At 40.4% G+C, this 20,537-nt stretch overlaps 1 protein-coding gene across 4 annotated transcripts in view; it reads left to right on the plus strand.

Annotated features, from left to right (window-relative positions):
* PCDH15 (protocadherin related 15) overlaps positions 1 to 20,537 on the plus strand; it is a gene marked incomplete at both ends in the record, with an annotated part of 369,409 nt that overhangs the window by 16,979 nt on the left and 331,893 nt on the right. For 2 of the 4 annotated variants that reach the window (XM_082486051.1, XM_082486049.1), the window contains 2 exons: positions 8,148 to 8,162; positions 8,856 to 8,921. In XM_082486051.1, the coding sequence (XP_082342177.1) occupies positions 8,148 to 8,162; positions 8,856 to 8,921 (81 nt within the window). The remainder of the gene's footprint in view (positions 1 to 8,147; positions 8,163 to 8,855; positions 8,922 to 20,537) is intronic. The other 2 variants (XM_082486048.1, XM_082486050.1) reach the window with 1 other exon arrangement.

The following is a 20,537-nucleotide window of genomic DNA, read 5'->3' on the forward strand; positions in this document are numbered from 1 at the left end:
CTCTCGTTTTTTCCTTGATAACATGTGAACGTTGCTGATGTTTAGGATGAGGGGAAGGGGGGGGGGTTATAACCTTAAAAATCCAAAGGGAGTTTGCGGTTTCATGTCAATACAACTTTTTCTAGTCTACTCTGTAAAGCGCTGCTTTTTAAAGAAAGTCACTGAAACCATAGTCTCAAGAACATGGTTCAATGGTATTCACATAATGTAACACTCTAAAATTTTACATCTGCTTTAAAAAATGAAAGTATTCTTGTGTATATAGCAAAATTTCATGGAGGTTTTTTTTCTTTTTCTAAATTCAATCTTAAACTTCCTTTTAATGCTGCTTTCTTTTTGTCTTGGCTAATCTTGATCAGTTTTGTGCAAGACAGACTTATGTTTTCCATGTCTTTTGTGTACAGAAAGAATCCTGGGCTGACATGGGAGAAACTGCTCAGGGGAAGATGAGAAGCCTGAAAATTAAATGTGGTTTCAGTGGCAATGAACCTTAATATTGAGCCTGAAGTCTAAAAGTCACAAATTTACCCTTAAGCAACAAGGGAAGGCTAAATATTTTTAGCTCATCTATAGGCAGTTTAGCACTCTCCTCTCCTGTGTTTCAGTTAATAAATGCTAATCCCTTTTTATCTGCGTCTAAAGAACTTTGAACAATATGGAAGGTTACAAGTATCTCTAACTGCTTTTTCCACGCTGCTTGTACCAGTAGTTAAATGTTTGCTTTTATACAGCATTTAAAATTGCTGTGATTTTAACATTTGCTTGTAGTACCTGGATTCAGTTTAATTCCAAATATTAAACATTTTTTCACCCTTCTGTATGAAATTTTTGTCTTAAATGCATCGCACAGGTAATAGGGAAAATGCAATTTCAAAAATATTGAGAACGGCATGCAATTTTAATGCTCAGTGCATAGTAATGGTTAAAAGCAGGTTTAAGTCAACTTTTGAAGTTTAAGCACTTCTCGAGATATTACAGCTATTCTCGAGTCATCCAGTGCATTTTAATGGTCTTTAAAAATTACTTTTGGTAATACCAATTTTAGGTGCTACTTGGCATAGTATCATATTTTCCTGCGTTTTACAATGTTTTCAGGCACAAGTATGATTTTTAAAGACTCAGCTCCAAAACGGCTTGTAAAATGGAAAGTTGTTTCACTCTGAAAGAATATTGCCTGAAAGACGGATGGTACTGCATTTTTCTAAAGCTGTAAAAGGAAAATAGAGATCCACAGCACTTGCAGAGCAATTTTCACATCCCAAACCCTTTACAGATATATTATATCTGTACAAAGAGTTGGAAGAATGGAGAAAAAGCTACAAAATAAGTTGGCTGTTGAGGTTGCATATTGTGTATAAGAGCCCGTTTTCTGAGGCTGTGGGAATGAGAGTTTACAGTAGTACTCTTTATTTGGGTTGTGTCCTTTCTGTATTTGATTATTAGTCAGCCTCACTTTTCGTTCACTTAAACCGAACTCAAATTCAGCTGCTGTCAGATTTTAACATTTAGATCATCTTTCACGTGAGTCTTTGAATTTCTGAGCTGTGAATTTGAGTAGTGCTTAATAGAGCCAGTCTGGATCAAAGCATAGAAATTCAGCGTAGGTTTAAGAAGTGTCACAAATGTGTTTGAATCGAACTCAAGCTCGCTGTCGTTCCTTCCCAGTTTCTACAATTAGAGCTGTCTGTCAGGAAGAGCTCAAAATAGTCTGTGAAAGCCCTTCTTATGCGATTTGCAATACAGAGCAACTGTAGCCCAAGCCCGCTAATGTAAAGGTTATGCCAAGCTTATCCTAAATTGCACAGCTGTAGTTCCCAATTCAGTCACACAGGAAACAAGACAGGACATTTTCCCCTTAAATTGGGTTGCTTGGTTACTCAATTTAAATGTATGGTTCTATGTAGCTCTTTATTAGGGACCTCGTGCTGTAAATCGAGATGTTTAGAGAGACTCTTTCATGGGTTTTTTTCTGAGCGTTCCCTGCTGAATGAGCGGTGGAAGTCCAAACCGTGGAAGTAAGTATAAGTTCTTTCAAAAGACTGTTTACTTAATGAGCAATCGGGACTTTTCAGAGAATAAAGTGCATCTGAAAACAGAAGTAGATTTAAACGTGAGGTGCTTTAACCGCAGCCAATACCACAAACTGTTAGAATTTCAGCTCTTTCATTTCTTGCATCTCCAATTTAAATAAAGCGGAAACCGTGCCCTTACTCTCCCTGCACATCACAAACTCCCAAGAGCCTTGCTGGGAGTTTCAATCTATAAAACCTGCGGGCTTGAGGTTTTACTGTATTCATTGGTATCCTATTTTGTGAAGCGTTTGGTTCTCGTGAAACAGTCTTTCTCAATAGCCGGGGCCGCCTCCAGCCGCCCCGGCGGTTGGGATCCTGCCCCCCCTGGCGCTTGCTGGTCTGGCGACGTTTCGGTGAATGAGTTTGGTGCAGGTGTTTTGGCTTTGTTCCAACGGCCGCCTTTGGCGTGGCGCACGCACAAACTGGCGTTCATTTCCAGTCAGTGATCAGGCAGAAATCGTGTCTCTGCTTTTTTTGTTAACGGCTTCTTATTAATTTCTAATTTAGAGTAGCCACAGCGTTATCAGTGACTCGGGCTTGAGGACTGGACCTTAGTGGTTCTCGCTGTATATCTCAAACTTTTATGCAAGTGTTTTATCTGCTTAACAGTGCAGAAGAAATGGGGGGGGGGGGGGGAAGCTTTAAATACGTTGACTTCCTAAACCTTCTTTCACGAGCTCTTTTTTCTTTCTTTATCAACGTAACTGGAAAGAGTCAGAGTTGAAGAAGAGAGTATGCTTGAAATGAAGACTGCTGCTTAGTGCGTCCTGTTCCCGCTGAACTAAGGAGCGCTGCCGCATGTTGAGCGTTTGCTTTGTTTTATTCTCACTAGAGCGAAATTAAAATGCATACTCATCCAGAGGGGAAGAAGCAAAACTTTAAAAATCTAGACTTCTAGCTCCACTCTAGGTACTAGAGAAAATTCCTGCCTGTTCATTTAGGCTTTTCCCTAACTCTGCTCCCGCTCTTCGGGCTCTGGAAAATAGTTTTGGCTGCTTGCCGTGTCAGGTTTTCGGAGTACTAAATGACTTGTCACTGCTTCCTTCTTACAGAGGTTGACTTCCCAGCATTTCGTTGTTGGAGTAGCCAAGATTTTCTCTGTAATGACACGTGTATCAAATAAAGTGGCTTTAGCGTCTCCTTCGGGGCAGAGCACAGGTGGAGAGCTGGGCCTGTAATTCCAACATTCAGAGAAATCCTGTGTCCTGGTTGAACAGTTGCCTCAGAAACTGCAGGGGTGGGTCAAGGTGTCAAAGCTCCCGTCACATTTGCCGTTCATCCGTTACTGCTTCGTCGTCAGCCGCTGTTATTCAAACTGCTGGGCCAAATTAAAACGCACACATCGCCTCATGAGCATTTTCCGTGTTACCATTTTTGTCATTCATACCACATAAGTCACTGAAGTGGGTCAGAATCCATAACTGGCTTGAAATTGTTTGCTGCAAATTTTAGGTATAATAAAATGGTTTATTGAAGACATCGAGGGTAACTAGGGAACGACTGGATACCTTTTCTTCCTGCACTGTGATGGGGTGGTACCGTATGACCAACCAGTGACTAGGTTCAAAATAGCCTTGTTCTAAGATGTTGTAGATGCTACACGCTTTCCTGGATTCAGAAAGAGTTTGGACAAAGGAACAGAAAGGAAAAATCGATTAAGAGTTAATATTGTGTTCTTGGAATATTGCTTTTGTAGGCTGTGCTTGAAGATCAGTTTGAGTTTTTCCTGTTGAATGAGTATGGCTTTATTCAGCGTGTCAGAGTTGTCGGGCCTTAATTCTGTCCTTTGAGTTCACGGCCGTACAGGAGAGCTGTTGTCAGGGACACACATACCACCTTTTAAACGTTTTCAGCTTGGATTAAGTGGACAGGCAAATACTAAGTCAGTGTTAAGTTTAATGTTCTGAAATTCATTAATACAACAAAAGTGGCTGAAACACAAATACAGAGTAATTGCACAGTGTGATTTCTCTGACCCGGGGAGAAGCCCTGGGGAAGTGAGGGACTGATGCTGAAGAGCACTGGAGCCTTCTGCAGTTACTGCTAAAGTTTAGAGTCTGATCTTTGTTTGGTGACATAGAATGAAATTTTATTCTGCCACCAGATACAATAATTTCCTTCAGTAGTTAGTAGAATTTTATTAAATAAGTTTTTTTAAATCAGCCTGCGTATCTGCTAGGAACTGAGTCGGTTTTTTGAGCTTGCCTGTTGTTGTACTCCCTATGACTGTTTAAATAAAACCAAACAGAACTACTTATCTCAATACATAAAATCAAAGCTGAATATAAGAAAAAATGTAAAATAACTTAGAGTAATAATTGGGTGTTTCTGAAGCAGCTGGAAGAAGAGTTGGTGATTAGCATATTCAAGTGGGTTTTTTTTCCAGTTTTAATTTCAGGAGCACTTGGGAGGAGGTAACAGTTATTTCACAGAATACCGTTCCCAGAAGGGTTCAGGTTGGCTGTTTGTTTTCCAGGGGAGCGCGCTGTGCTCCCTGCAGGGCAGCGCACTTACCTTTTTTGGCAGTGTAAAACTCTTTCTGTCTTTGACGTTATGGTAGGACTAAGTTGTTGATCTTTTCTTAAAGTTGTACTCTGTTATTGGGAACACGCAGCCCTTCTCAAATGTTGTGGGAGACATTTGGTTATAGTCAAATTTATCAGGCTTCATGGGGCAAGCCAGTTTCGTTATTAAACCGTTGAGCAGTCAATGCGGCTGTATGCCTTGCAGTCATATGATTGAATGATCAGAGCAGCCAACTTCAGACACTCCTCCCCATTAATACAAATGTTTGGTTTTGTTTTTATAGCTGTTTCTGTTTACTTTAGCTGTGAACTTGAAATGGAGAGAAGTCCTCTCAGTAACGTAACCTGTGGATGGGAAGTGGCTGTGAGCGGGCAAGGCTGAGGGGATCAGACAGCTCTCCGTTGGCACAATCCGGAACTATTCAAGTTATGTTTGTTTCAGCTCAGCCTGTTTGACCTTGCCGAGCATCTTACCTAGAACAATGATTGAGGGTTTTCTCTGAGCCATCTCATTAAAAATAATTAGAAATTAAAATAATGAAAATTAGCCATCAGAAACCAAATGGATCTCAGCCACGTAACTGTTCCATGAAGTTTGTTCAATAGATTTTCACTTTGCTCCCAAGGAGACAGGCCCTTTATTTATCTGCCTTTGCCTTGGTCATATAATTGCAAAGGAAACGCAGTAGTCAGATAAAACAGCAAAGTTAACGACAGGAACAAGAATGCTTTCCTGCAGGCTTTTAGGAAAGCCTTCATGGCTTGTTCTTTTATTTGCCTGCTGCCTTTTCGGTAAGGTGCTCGGGATGGCAGGAGGGCATTGCTACATCATGATTACATTTACTGGCACTGCTGCTTAAACATAAACCACATCGTGAAAACTGTAGATAGGGAAAAATCATTTATGTAGTGCCTTTTCTGCCTTTCTTAAAGCATGTTCAATTTAGCGTGGTTTGACTTCCATGACTACTCCATTATGCCCAGGAATTTGAAGGACAACTTGCTTTTCGTTGAGAAAGAGCAAATAAATGTAGAACGAATAGAGAGTTGTTCAGCGCGTCGCTTCTCGCCGCGCTTCTGGGGGAGCGGAGGTTCCTCCCGTCGGTGAGACGGGTCAGGCAGCCTGGGTCTGCACGGTGGTCTGCACGGTGGTCCCCGCGCCTGGCTGCTGTTCCGCGGGGCACGCAGCCTCTCTTCAGAGAAACTACGTGATGGAAAGAAACCTTCCTGTCCCAGCAATTGCAGGGGGTTTATTGCAATTTTGAGTTGTTAGTATAGTGCGTGTCAGCATTGGGGTAATAATCTGCAGTGTGAAATTGGAACAGTTAAAATATCCAATAGATTTATCCCGAGGCCTGCAATCAGACATAGGGCACTTTAAAACAAAAGAACGGGGAAGTAAAGGCTTGTATTTCCTTCGTAAGTCACCTTCGGTGCTGCAATTATCCATGCCTGTTTACGTTGAATAAAGTAATCTGCTACTGCTGAAATACTTTCTCTGGAGGAACATTTAAATAAAACTTGGGGAAAACATCTCGTAATATTGCTGAGGAGCGTTTCATATAATCCCTTTCATCAGCAAATAAAGGTATATTTCAAAAATGCTGAGACTGTATTTCTGTGCTGTTTCTGCTCTGGAAGAGTGTTGCAGGATCTATCTTCTCTGCCAGTCCAAAAGAAAAAAACGAATGTTCAGGCTGGAAATGTCCTTTTTAACTTTGTGGGCAGCGTGCAGCCATTTCTTCTGTGCACTCACTGTGGTTTTTGCGCTGGTATTGCTCTTTAGTTTAAGTAACTCATATTTACAACATGTAACTCGTCTTCAAAGTTTAAATCAAAATTATTGTCTCCCTTTGAATTGGAAAATTGTGTAAAACTCCCATTTTAAATGTATGTGTTCAGTGTATGGTGATGAACGTGAAACTGAATGAGGCTGTGGCATCGTCAGGTTTGGTCGTTGGGAAGGGGAGGGAAAGGTGACAGGTATCTTAAAAAAACAGTCTGATATTTGGCTGGTACTACCATGGCTGAAATCATGTGAAATAATCTGTACACTCTTATCTATGCAATAAAACTACACATTTCTTCAGAAATTTTTATTGGTGCCATGAGGGTAGTCCACAGTGAGATTTCTGCTACACATCCGGTTTATTTTTTTCTCCCCTAGCTGTAGAAATAGTTTTGCCTATTGGTCTCATCTCCTCTTTTAATTGAAATTTATCTTACGATAAATTGTATTGCTTCACCTGCTCACACTTGCAAAAAATCCTCTGCAAATCGCTGAACTTAACTGTATAGCCTGCCTTTTCTCTGAGACCTTCTCTGTCCAGATTTCAATGCTGAAAGTATTCAGAAAATATTCAATTTTTATGTATCAAACTAGAGCGTGCAAGAATAAAAGGAATAAGTCCTGAGGATTTGTTCATGAAACAATTTTATTTAGACCGCTTAGGATAGCGGACCAAGTGGGTTTGTGAAGCTCTCCGAGCAGTGTCACTGGTGTAAGGAGTACCCACACAAGCGCTCTGTGTTTTACCTTCAGAGCAAGGTTTGCCTGTTTGTTTAAAAAAAAAAAAAAAAAAAAAAAAGGAAGTAATTAGAGTGTGACTGTATTATCATTAGTATTAATTCAGGTGTCGTTCAGGCTGTTCATAAATATTAACAGCTTCGAGGAACGCCGTGCTGTCAGTCCTCACCCTTGGTGTTTAGAAGTTTGGTCTCGCAGTTGAACTCATGAGCTGAATAGCAAAGCCGTTGCCAGAGGAAATTACCGCACCACGGAGATGTCCTTTAGAGGCTTCACCTAAACGGAGATCTGAATAAATACTTCACTGTTTTGATCTTCCTTCATAGGTCTTGTCTGTGCTGGGGTAATTATGGTCTGTAATTAGCTGCAGCGCAATTCTTTTGAAGTCGATGGATGTGTAAATTTTAGCGTAAGCTGGGAAATAGCATTTTACCTCAGCTTGCTCTTGTGTTTAATTTACAGATGATTTTCTGTTGGGATTTTTGGGTAAAGCGTTTAGACCTCTCAAAAAAAAAAAAAAAAAACCAAACAGTGATACTCCAGCATTTCTTTCCTTGGCTAGAAACTAATTAGAAGCTGCCATTACAAATAGGGTGTAATTATCTATGTGGCCGGGGCCGTGTGGGGAGGGACTTTAAAATGTGGACTGCGGTCTCATATACACTTCTCCATGGTGAGATGGGAAGGAGAGTGCTTGTCTCTTCTCACGCTGTTTCAGTGGTACTGTGAGGCTCTTTGAAAATGAGAAGTGCTGCTTAATTAAGTTTTCATTTCTCTGTGCCTTTAAGAGGTAATATTTTTCTTCTAGTTAATGTAGAAAACCAAATTGTTCCCAAAGTGCAGTCATCACACGTAGTATACATGCTTTTATATGTTTTAAGACTACACCTATGCATTTGCTAGCTCTGCATGTACTGCTTTATGTCTTTGAACCTCTCTTTTGAGTAAACCAACCAAATCTTACTTATTTTCTTTCGTTATTCTGCTCTGCTTCCATTGATGACTCTAAACTTTTGACTCCAGACTGGCAATACGAGGGTAAGATGGCAAAACGTAACTTCCTGAACATTGCTCGTCTGTTTTGAATTTTTATTTTCCTTAGAACATTATTAAAATTCTGTTTACTCTCTTTAATTAGATGCTTTTGTTGCAATTAAATGCAAATTATGTTTGTTTCTGTTGTGAAGCTTTAATTACGATTTATAGCTTTTAATCATTCCTTTGTTATTTCTTTGGGTTAAATTACCATTGTCCTGTCCTGAAGGACTTCTGCTGCACTGAGATCCCTGGCGGTATCTCTAGAGCAAGACAGGAACAGGTTTATAGTGTAGCCATTGACCTGTGGTGTGTGGTGACGATTCGGAGTGCGCGTGTGTTCATGACGTGGAAAAGGAAGGCTCACGTAAGAGAGAACAGAACAAACTGTATTAAGTTTTTGCTGGTTTAAGTGTTTGCTTTAAATATGGATCAGAAGCTGAGATGTTAAACCCTCTGTCATCAGATTTTCCCTTGCTTTGTAAAGTTTATCTGAGTAAGGGATCGGCAAACAGCTCAGATACTGATCCTCTGGGAGCATAACTTAGCTAATAGTTGTAGCTCGTACGTACATCATATTTAAGTGAATACCTGTCTTCAGTATACTGATCGTGCTGAATTGTTTTAAAAACAGCAACAAAACCCCCAAAACACTCCCTCTGGAATTAGAAATAACTTCTCTTTTCATTTTTATAGATTGCAAATTGGCCAGAACAGGTCCTCCGGCCACAATAGTCCCTATTGATGAAGAAAGTCGGAACGGTGAGTGCCTCTCGGGTTTCCGTGCCGTGCCCTTGGGTTACCCCACGTTAGCTGATCAGGGCCTAGAGGTACCCCGGGGGGGAGCGGAGTGCCCGTGTCCGGCCTGGCAGCGAGGACCGGTCTCCAAAAACCCGGTAACGGGGATTGCGGGTGCAAAGGTGACAGTGACCCAAAATGCTGAAATGTGTCACTTCTTCCTGAAAATTATATGTTTTGATGACTTTGGTCTTTGACTCCGGGTAGCACTTGTGAACGTACATTTAGTTTTCACAAGTATTTAGACCTCAATTATTTGTAATACAACAGTAGTTTAGCTCCCTTGTTGCTAATATACCAGTTTATTTTTACTGTCTAACTTCTTATGTCAGTATGATGTTATGGGAGGACAAAGTTCTGGCCAGTCTTTGGTTTTGGTGTGGCTACGTAAAGCTGAAGCCTTCTTTCTCTGAAGTTTGATAAGAGTCTGTCTTCTGGGTCTCGTCTGCAGCTTTTAGAAGGTTGCTTGTTGTTTTGCTCTAAGTTAATTAACAAGAATTTAAGAACCCCTGAAAAGGCAGAATTTCCTTGCATTTAGTCATGGAAAACTCAAAAGAAAATGAATGTCTTTTGATTCTCTTGTCAAATTGTACAGTTCTCTAACTGTGGATTGGGAGTCTCAGCATTGCATTTATGCAGCATGCTGTAATGGGATGAAGCGCTTTAGCCCTGTCAGAATCCGTGCTTTGCACAGGTGGCTGTTACTCCTGACGTTACGTTACTACTCCTTCCTGATTTTTATTTTGCGATTATTTTTCTTTATAATCGTAAGCTAAGCACGGTCGTGTGCTGCGTGTGCTTATGATTTATCATATCCGGGTGCTTGAAATGGTGAAGAGAGTCCAGGTCGGGCTGGTGGAACCTCTCTGCTGTGACCCTTGGGGGAGCCGTGTGCTGTTGGAGTTGCTCGAGGTCAGACAGATAAGGGTGTACAGGTTTTACTGGTGAGAGAACCAGCACCAGGGTCCTGAGGAATTCTGTGAGCTGGTACTGCAGTAGCTTTTAAAAACAGGCTCGTTTTGTCCTCCTGTGCTGAATTTTCTTGCAATTGTGTCTGCTGAAACTAAAAAATGATGATTGGTCGCAGCAAAATGAAATTCCCCTGGTGGTCGTGTCCACATACTGAGCAGGACTGTTTTTTTCCTGTTCATTTTGCTTTTTGTAATGCAGCCTGAGTGCCATAGAAGTGACTTATACAGTGCAATATTATTTTAAGTAGAAAACTGTATTGTGTTTATATCATGCTTATATCAAGTGGGGAAAAAAAACTAAGTCTTTTTCTTTTCGAGTGTTTAAACGGTGTGTGATCACAACATCCATGACGGGTCTTACTCTGTAATAGCAGAACTCCTGTGTGTAATCTGTGCTGCGATATCAGTCAACTATCATTAAAATAGTTTGGTACATATGGTACCTAAAGAATTCAAGGGTCCAGAATCAGTATTACGGGTTTTTTCTTTATCTTTTTCCAATGTATGTACTATAGAAGGAGTCTTGGGAATTGATGCTTATGAAATAATTGTATCTGTAGCACCTTGTTGGGAAGATATCAAATATTCTTGATTATACATAGGTAGTACTGGCATGTTTTATAGCACTTTATTCTTATGTGCTAGCAGCACTCGGGTGACTTATCTGGAGAATGTACTGGGAACAACAGCTGAAACTAAGGCTAGATGCTGACAGTACAGTCATTTGAAATATAAACAAAAATTTAGAGAAATAAAAACCTTGCAACTCTCTAATTGAATGGCATAATAAACTTGATTTCTCAGCTTTTTAATGCTTGATTCAGTGTTTGCTAAAAACCAGAAAGTTAAAATTTCTGTTCAGATGTAACCAATCCTGCAAGAAAGATGGTTAAATTGAGTATGGTGGGGAGAGGTGTGAATTTCCTAAAAGCTTCGCATTGGTCTGCAATGACTTAATTTGTCTGTTTTGGTATGAATTCTTATGAACCATTAGCTTCTCATTGAAGAAGTCAAATTGGAAGTAGAAACTTCATTTTGCATTGTAGTTAATGGAAGCGACACACCTCGTCTGTAAGCCACAATATGTATTAAGTGAATAGGTCTCCTGGGAAGGCAGCTCTTGAGTTAAAATGTCCTTAAACCTTTTGCTGTCTTTGTTGAAGTGCTAAGTTGTATTTTCCCAAAACCATGTGCGACTGAAATTAATGAAGGTGAAATCCCGGCACAGTGTAGAGAGTCAGCGGTTGAGTCGGCGCGGCTGCGCGTGTACTTCATATTAAATAATTGGTTTTCCATAAGTCTTGCTTAAAGGGAATGTAGGTATTTCAAAATAGGAAAATAGTCACAGCAAAGGGTATGGAGCAGCTACCAGCAGATTTTGTTTTCCAGCTTTGTGTGTGCACCCTTCCAGACATCTCCAGGTTCGGGGCAAATGCTTTATAGCTTGCTAGAGTCACCTTTGGATCCACACCGATGATGGGGTATTGTTGCAACTGAACGTATATGAGTACACACCCGCTCACAGACGTGTGCACACACGTATATATCAGGGAATTAGAAGACTCACAGATCGGGTAACGCTTTGTCATTTGATGTTTCTGCATGCAACTGCACCCATCTCTTTTTTTTGGCCTCTTTTTGTGGTCACGTTCACATGGTTACAGGATATGTTTATAAGTAGTTTCTGGCTATGCCATCAATGTTGCAAAATATTAATATGCTATTGTTAGTTATGCTCTTTTAATATGTTTTGGTTGTAGGCAAGGCAGTGTTGTATCCTGATGGGCACCCTGCCATTTGCGTGACACCTTGTTCTGGCTGCAGTACCAGTTTGTGCTCTGCAAGCGCTGCCCTCAACAGGTTTCCTTTATGTGTTTTACCCTGCAGCTACAATTTGAAAGGACTAGTGAAAGAAGCAGGCTTATAACGGTTCATCACCAGTAGATGTTGGGCCTCAATTAGATTTACAAAAGGACCTCCTTTACATTCAGCAGAAATGGTTTGGTTACCAGAGCTCATCCCTTGTAGCCTTTCATGCTTCCTATGCCTTAAAAGATGAATCCATATCAACGCTAAGGGGTTATGAATAACTCAAAACAGCTCTGCCATCAAAAAACCTTTGTAAAAATCTTGAGAAGGGAACAAAACAAAAAGAGGATATAGAGGGCAATAAGGATTGTCAGCTGAAGCAGTGTGTTGTGATAAGAACGCGTTTTAAGAGCAGTTTTTGATATGTTGGGATATGTTTGGTGCAAGGATTGGACGTTGCTGTGTTATCGAGCATGCAGCCTGAAAGTAAAAATCATGGATATTGATGCCAGGATCAACGAGGTGAATGTATTTACTGTGCATATGAATTCACTTAGAATAGTTTATCAAAAGTTATTTCGAATCATTTGCCATTTAGTCTCAGAATCGGCAATATATAGGTGTTAAAAGTGATAGCGAAGCTGTAGGGATAGATATTTGGATGATACACAGATTATATGCTATACAACATTTCTAACAACCAAACTTTGTATTGGAATTGCCAATAGATGCAGAGAAACAATCCGCCTATTTTTGTTCTGATACAGAGAAATGCGTCTCTAGATCACTTAAAGTATAAAATCTAAGCAGGTTATTTTAATTCCTTGCCCTGCACTGCAGCTTTCAAAGGTCTGTTGTTGACGTTGTACTGCCTCTTCTAAGGCTTTAGAATTATGATCTCAAAACAGTAACTGAGTTAACGCCTCTATGTGACATTTCATTTCATCCAGTGCATATATTCATCAGCTTCTGGCAACGGAATGAACAGAAAATCCTGCTTTTGGAAGTTTATCTTTAGTTTCAGTGCGCTGAATGTTGCTTCTCAGCGTACTGAGTGCACTCATTTCTAATTCACAAAAAGGGAGACTAGCAAATCTCGGGGAATAAAAATGTTTTACGAAATAACTATTCCTTGTTTTCATAGTCAGACTCACAGTCACCATGTCTGACCTTTAAAGATCTCCTTGAGGGATCAGCATAGATGTTAGGATTCGATGGATTCCCACCATTGGATCGATATATTTATATCAAGTGATTTAGGTACAATAGCATGTTAGATTACAGTTGTGTTCCTGTGAAGAATCCTAGAAGGATTTCTTAAGGTCCTGCATTTCTTAAGGACCAAGTTAGTTATTTTTTCATTTTTCCTTTGTTTAACTTGAATGTGTGATAGTACTTGAGATCATATTAACGGCAAGATTTAATTCTTTTAGATGTACAGGGCTTTTTTATACGCAGAGGGTTGTTTTCACCCACGGATTTTTTTTCATTATGGAATGTGAGACTTGGTTTTAACTTGTTTTAGAAATTGAACAAATGAGACTAGTTCATACTTGTTTTTCATTGCAGTTGCACCCCAAGGTTTTGGGGGGCCTTCATGAAGAGCTCCCTGTGCTTTTTTTCCTTAAGATGAGCATACTGAAATGCTAAAAGGCTTTGAATCTTTAAAAAGTGTTTTTAACGGAAAGTAGGCTATTGGGAAATGACTTCTAAAAGAGGCAAAATTGGAATCTGCTAGATTAAAATAGAATTTGGAACAAAGCGCAGAGGCTGGGGTGAGGGAGCAAGCCGTGTTGAAGGCTTCTTGGCAGGGTAGCGGGTGACCTGGCGTACGATGGAGGTACACAGATAGAATAGATGCACCTCTGTGTCAGCTGCTGCTTGGTATTTGCCTTTGTGTTTTATTTCAGGATAGCTACAAAGGCAATAGAGTATGGGCAAGTACTGTTCAAATTTTAACGTATACTTGTTTTGGGTGTAAGTTATACACTTTCCTAGCTAGGTGCCAACGTAGAGATAGGTGTAACTCCAAAAGATGTACCCTAGTGCGAAGAAGGGTAGGAACTGGTGTCTTGGTAATGCATTCATCACAAAAACTCTGCAGTTAGGAATATTTTGTTTGTGTTCTTGCCTGTCCTAGGAAAATCAGGAAATGTTCTGCTTTTGATTTTATTTTTTGGGTTTTTGTTCCTTGCCCTTACAGTGGTGTAGAGCGCTAACGAATAGTTGGACTGTCTCCTCGAATTACATGATGTCTCTCTCCTCTCCGTACGTAAATCTCTGTAATCCTCGTTGGGGATGTTCGATATTTATGCAAGCACAGGGAAGCGCGGGAATGAACTTTCATGGCTGTATGTGGGCTTGGTATTAGTCTTGTATCTTTTCATCTTCCTGCTATCTTGGCAGCAATCTCTTGTCAGCCTCGCTTCCTGGGGGGGCAGAGGATCTGTGATCACTCTACAAATCCACATCAATAACTCTCTGCAGTGGGAGATTAAACGGGAAATAGGACACAAATATGCAGGAATCCAGGCTCTGGGTTTTTTCCTGGTACTACTGGAGGAATTTATTTTCAGTTTAATTGTATGTAATGTTGGAGGAATGGACCTGATTACTAAAGCACATTGACAATGTCACTGCAAATTTCCCTGCCATACCAAGCTATTCGAAATTGTTTTTCAAGTGTACTAATACGTTTCCTGTGGACTGTGTGTGATGGCTTCCGAACAGCCATTACTTAATAAAATTTTCAGTGACTACCGGCATGTTCTGGAATTTAACTAATAAGCCTCAAAGATTAAGGGTCCTGTTATCCATCTCCTGCGTGGATCATATGCTGATTCCAGCCTGGCTGCTGTAAGACGTTTTGGCTGAGGGGAAAAGTTGACTTTGTAAAAAGTTATTCTCTGATTTGGAGAGTTGCTGTGGTTGAACACAGGTGTATTGCAAATAGCATTTCTCAGAAATTGTGGCTCTGTGGTCTTTTGTTAGTTTAGAAAGGGTGAATTAATGATTTGAAGGATGAGGAGGTGCTTCAGCATCTTAATTTCTTCAAGTACATCTTTCCTGCAGAACTAACGCGTCTGACGTTATTGCTGTTTTGAAATTCCTTTATCTAAGAATGTTTGGGCTTTGCAGTTGAGTTTTGAGCATGCTACCAAGGCTATATAATTGGTTTAAAATAACATTTAGCAGGTTTTTTTAAACATTCAAAAGTCACTTCAAGCCCATTCAAGGTGTTTTGGTTGTTGAAGCCCAGTGTGTGTTTTTTCAACAAATACTCAGATTTAATTGAGAAGCGTTGTGTTATTTTACATTTTAAGAGTTGCTGAGTTCTAATCAGTGGAACTAGAATCTGCAGCAATTAAGCTTGGCGTTTGGTCCTGTAGGGAAAGCAGGCTGAGATGAGATGTCAAACGTGCAAAGGAGTTTGGACTTGCTAGTGTCCTGCATGTTCCCCTAACTCTTTACATGTGCACGGCAAATGTGCAAACCAAGGTAAGTTAGAAGACTGTTCTGTGAAATTTTGCAAAGTCATTTACATCTAATTAAAAGCTCATGTTTATTTTATATACTGACAAGTGAAACAGGGTTGCCCCGTTGCTTGCCCCGTTTTGTGACGAAAAGAAGTGGTGGGAAGGAAGGTCCATCTCATGGTGGTGTAACAAGCTGTCCCAGAGACATCTCCAGTGGAAGGAAACAGTCTAAGCCTGGTGAAATAGCCGTTTCTGTAGAAGGTTTCCACGTGGACCACGCAGCTTCACGTGTCCATAGGGCTGTTAAGTCTTTATATCGTGCACAAGGCTCATTCCTTTGACTTGTTGCGCTGTCTTGCAGTAGCGCTCTGTATACCAGGAATGACATGAGTCAGTTGACACTGAATGGAGGGGAAAAACATTATAAGATGAGCTGAAGACAACCTTGTGTACTCAGCACCTGAACAAGACTTAAAGCTATTCCATGGGGATTAACAGGACTAAAATAGAGCAGAGCTTTAAACCTTAGCTCTGGGTTTCTTGCTGAAGGAGGGAGAACTTGATTTTCTTTAAAGCTGTACAGATGCTAGTAGAGGGGTTAGAATTTATAAAGTTACATATTCTTGTAAGTTATCTTTTACTGTCTTTATGAGCCTCTCAGTCCTTAATTTTAAAACAACATATTTCACTTATTACTCCCTATTGTTCAAAAATCAGCTTTATGTAGTGTTATGAAAGAAGAGTAATCTTGGTTGTATTATTTCAAGTGAATTTGAGAAAACCGTCTCTCAAGTCTGGGATGTTTGCGTAGTTGTGGAAATGGAGAAGAGCCCAAGCTGTAGAGTACTGTAATCTTGTATTGACTTTTCTTAGTTTCCCTGTAAGAGTAGTTTGCAGACTCTTTGCATTTAACTTTCGCTGGGTGCGCTTTTTCTTTTGTAGCAGTTAAAAATTACATGTTTATAATGGACAAAAATCCAATTATTAGCTTCTATGTTGTTATTCATGTGAAATGTTTCCAGGGCGGAACTGCTTCAGTCGATTGCCAGTCTAAGTTACGCAATTGTGTATTTGCCTGTGGGTCCACACATAGATTTCCCCCCTCCCCATCTTTAGGCGATCTTACAGCTGCCTGAAATATTTGTGAACATTTTTCACCAGCTGGGGAAAGTATTCCTTTTCACGTATATCTTCACCAAACTGGAATGTGGTTTCTATAGCAATGGAGATGTGTTGTTGTTCATATGTCTGATAAAATGTAAGTTAGGTTACTGCAGCCAGTGACTAAATCTTTGCATGAAATATCGTCTCTCTGGACAAGGGAAAGGGGAGTTCGATCAACTTTGCTTCTAAACCACTGGCTTGTCTTCAGTTGTAAAACTAACTGCTCTTATTGCACAGGTAGTGCCACTTTCTCAGGTCCTATGTGTGCATCTGAGAACGCTTAAATAAGCCTAATACTTGTTGGCCGAGGACTGCAGCTCAGCCTAGCAACGTCAGTTAGCTGCTGGTACAGTCTGGGTGACTGATATGATTGTGGCATTGGGCATCAGTAGTCTTTTGCTGAATTTGTGTGCGCTGATGCTATTCTGTGATCATTAATACCGGGTCTGTGCAACATTAGGTTATCCAGCCATCCAAATCCGATCTGGATCAGGCTCAGGCGCGTAATCACATTTTGTCAAATTAGGGCACGTAGTATGGAGTTTATTCTGGCTTCAAGTTTTTATATAGGAAGAAAGGTGATACGTTAGATCTAATATCTGCCAGATTAAGTAACTTCTATCAGAAGCAGTTACCCTTTCAGAGTGTTTTGGATTTTAACAAGAGGAGTGGATTTGTATTGATTTGCGTGTGCCACGTGGCTGTACAGTGCTAGGGCTGCTACTGAGGGCTGGAGACTGAATTTACCACGTTGCAGGGCACTGTATAGTTCAACCCTGTCTTCCCACACCCAGGCTGATTTGGGAACCCGGGTCTTCCCTATTGATGCTTCTTGAAGTCATCCAGAAGAACAACTGTTGCGTGGGCTCTTATAGGTGGAGTCTAGATGTGGCTCTGGAGACACAGTCAGATGTTGAGGGCACCCGAAAAGAAAGCCCACGGTTGGTGTTCACAGCCCTGGCAAGGACTGGCTCTAGTTCTGGATTGTTCAGGACATTCCTGTGCCGTTTAGAAGTGTGTTGGTTAGACTTGGTGAAAGGGGTTAGTTGGAGCCATAGAAAATCCCTTGGGAACAGTGTAGCATCCAGGGAAGTTCCAGCAATAGCATCAGAAAGGAACTTACTGACTGCTGCTGCGCTCCTTGGCTTTGAGGTGGCGCAAGCATATCTAGAGAGACCCAATTGTAGCTGACTTGCTTTATTCTTCTGTCAGAACTTTACTTGACACTCAAGGATTTTCTGAATGCTCTGGTCCAAGTGCTGTCCTCAAATTTCTCCTAAATGGAAGAAAATTGGCTAATATGCCACAGCTAATAGTGTACTTGTAGGCTACTCTTTTTCTGTCACGACTGGCATGCTTGGTTGTCAGAGATAGGAATTTCCTTCTTTTGTATTCAGAGATACAGCCATTAAGACTAAGGCTTATTGGGTCTTAATCAGCTGTCCTAAGAATCGCTATCAGATGCAACAATAGGGATATTACCAGAGCATAAGAAATTTCTATTTCAAGAAAGGGTAAATTGCCTGGAAGAGTGTAGCTGCTGTTCTTGCAGGTACAAAGGCTTAGAGTTGAACGCATAAAGGGTAAGTGTAAGAACTAGAAGTTAGAAAATTCTCTTATGCTCAGCTAATAAACATCGTCAACAATAGGGAATATGGAATTACTGTTTTTTAACTTGTATTTGTGGTTGTCCTCCTGATCTTCGTGTTAGCGGCTGTCGCATACATGGTGGTGCTCAGCTCACTGTCTTGTTTAAATCAAAATGTAATCTAGTGCAAGAAAATATCAGTTCTTAGCCGAAAATGTGATTTAGTTTATAAATTCATGAGATGGGAAAAGAGGCTTAAATTTATGGAAATTATTTTTGTTTCCCTCAAGCCTGTTTGTTCATTTCCATTCTGAAGTTAGACATTCTTAGGATTTTGGTATTATCGATTTCATTGAAAAGTCTTGAAACAATTTGGTGTCTAATGCTATTTTTATACCACAGATTTAAATTCACACTCACGTTTTTCACGGAGGACAAATGTGCAAAGGCTGAAGAAGCTGTAAAATGGATGAGCTTATTATTCCACTTTTATTCATGAGCACAGACATCAGCGGTGGCCAATATTTTAGCAAAGCTTTTGTTAAAGGTTTCTACAATTCACCTTTTTCAGTAATTTTTTTTTTTAATTATGTTTTTTAAGAAAAAAAACTAAAGCAGGGAGATCATTTGGGGTGGAAGTAGGGGAGAAAAGAAGTCATCCTTTTAGAAACAGATTAATTTATTCTTAAGGATAGAAAATACAGTTAGTAAGTGATAGAATTGGAATTATTTGAAATGTTTTTGTGCTTTCACCCATCTAGAAAAAATACGCTAACCTGGTATTGGTATTTTTTGGGGTAGAAGAAATAGATGTCCTCAAATTACCTTCAGGGATGAGAGGTTTTTCCCCCTTACTTTTTCATCATTTACTGTCTCATCTGCATCTGTATGTTCTTAGGACTTGTATGAAGTCCCCAAAGGGATTTGTTTTCCCTTGCATCGCCTTTGCAGAGGTTCAGGTGCCAAACCTTGGCTAACCCTGGATCTGCCGAAATCTCTGTTGTGCTGACAGCTTGCAACTGTCTCGGTATACCCACAGGCTCTCGTTCAACTGCAAGCTATCGAGCTTTGTTCAGTAAATATTGAATAACTGTAAGAGTAATTAGCAGATCAGGCAAGACAGCAGACCTTCCCTAGTATTTATGTTTTCAATGACAAAAATTGGGAATTTAACTCCAGGTTGTGGTACTATAATTTTAGTGAATAATGATTGTGCTCTGCAATGCCGAGGCCTTTTCAAAATGCATGTGAGATTTACTTTTTTGAGTGAAAATTCTCCTCGGAGTGATTTAAAATTGTCTGAACAGCTCAGCTTTTGACAGTTTGAGTATTCAGAATAAATTATTCAAATTACTATACTAGGTCCATTCATATTCCCAGGTTGTCAGTTTACAAATGAAGAACCACATATTTCAACAATTTATTTCTTTCATATAATTTTGAAACACTGAATGTCATTTTACTAGCAATATTCTTTGACTGTCGTCTTTACAGTTCCAGTAAAGCAGTGCAAGAATAGGAGCATTTAATACGTTTTAAGCCTGCTTAAAATCAGCTTCCTCCTGGGAGTGGGAGGTGACTGTTGTGATCAATCCTCCTGTAGTAATTGCCAGAACTGTTGTGTCGTGCTTTCAAAGCTTTATTTTTGGAGTTACTGTTTGTTAACTAGCATGTATACCCACAAGGAGGTTAAGAGCGCGCTCAATTTTTCTATTCCTCGCAAGCAAAGAGGGAGCACCGGTGAACTTTGAAAGAAACCGGTTTTGAAATCTTGGTTCTCAGTGCGTTCAAAGCATAAGCAGGATTTCTCTCCGTGGTGTGGTTTTGAATACGCAATACCGATACACAATTCCACAAACCACACGTCGAGCGGCGCATCTCGCTTCCTTTTGTCACGGCTGAAAGTGGGGACTGGGAAAATCCTTTCGGAAGCAAGAGTAGCATGTATAGGTCAGCCCCATAAATTAGATGATGCATTTAAATATTTATCTGCCTTATTTTCACCCGGTGATACTGCTTTTTCTGGCATGACTTGAAATTAATTCTTGCCAAGTTCTCCTTTTGTGAAACCTTTCCTCCTGTGGAAACATGATTTACATTTGGCATGCTGCTCATCTGGAAGAAAATCTCTTCCCCAGAGCATGTCACTGTCATTGTAATGGATATCTATTACTGTAACGCTACCCACCAACAAGTCAGCCGCTCTTGTTTTATATTCTCCGCTGCCTGTTCTTATAAGCAGCTCTCTTACCCTGATGTGGGAATTGGTGGCATTTGTGTGAATGCCAAGACAAACGAGTGGCAGAGCCAGGAATAGATTTAAGCATCTGGTAGCAAGGGGTGGGGGAGAATTATTTTTGCTGAGTTCTACGAAAAAAAGTATGAAACAGTGTCCAAAGCAGGAATATAGAGCCCATAGGTATGGGTGAGCCTGTCTAAGCCACAAACCCGGCTCTGTTCTGAATCTCCCAGCTGGCCTTGCCCTAGGCGGTGTGAGTGTAGGGAATATCATAGAGATCTCACAGTGCTGAGAGCTCAGGTCTCCTTTTCATGCCAGTGGCAAAGGTCTGGC

This window comes from Vanellus vanellus, assembly GCF_965231255.1.
Source record: "Vanellus vanellus genome assembly, chromosome: 7".
Lineage (NCBI taxonomy): Eukaryota > Metazoa > Chordata > Aves > Charadriiformes > Charadriidae > Vanellus > Vanellus vanellus.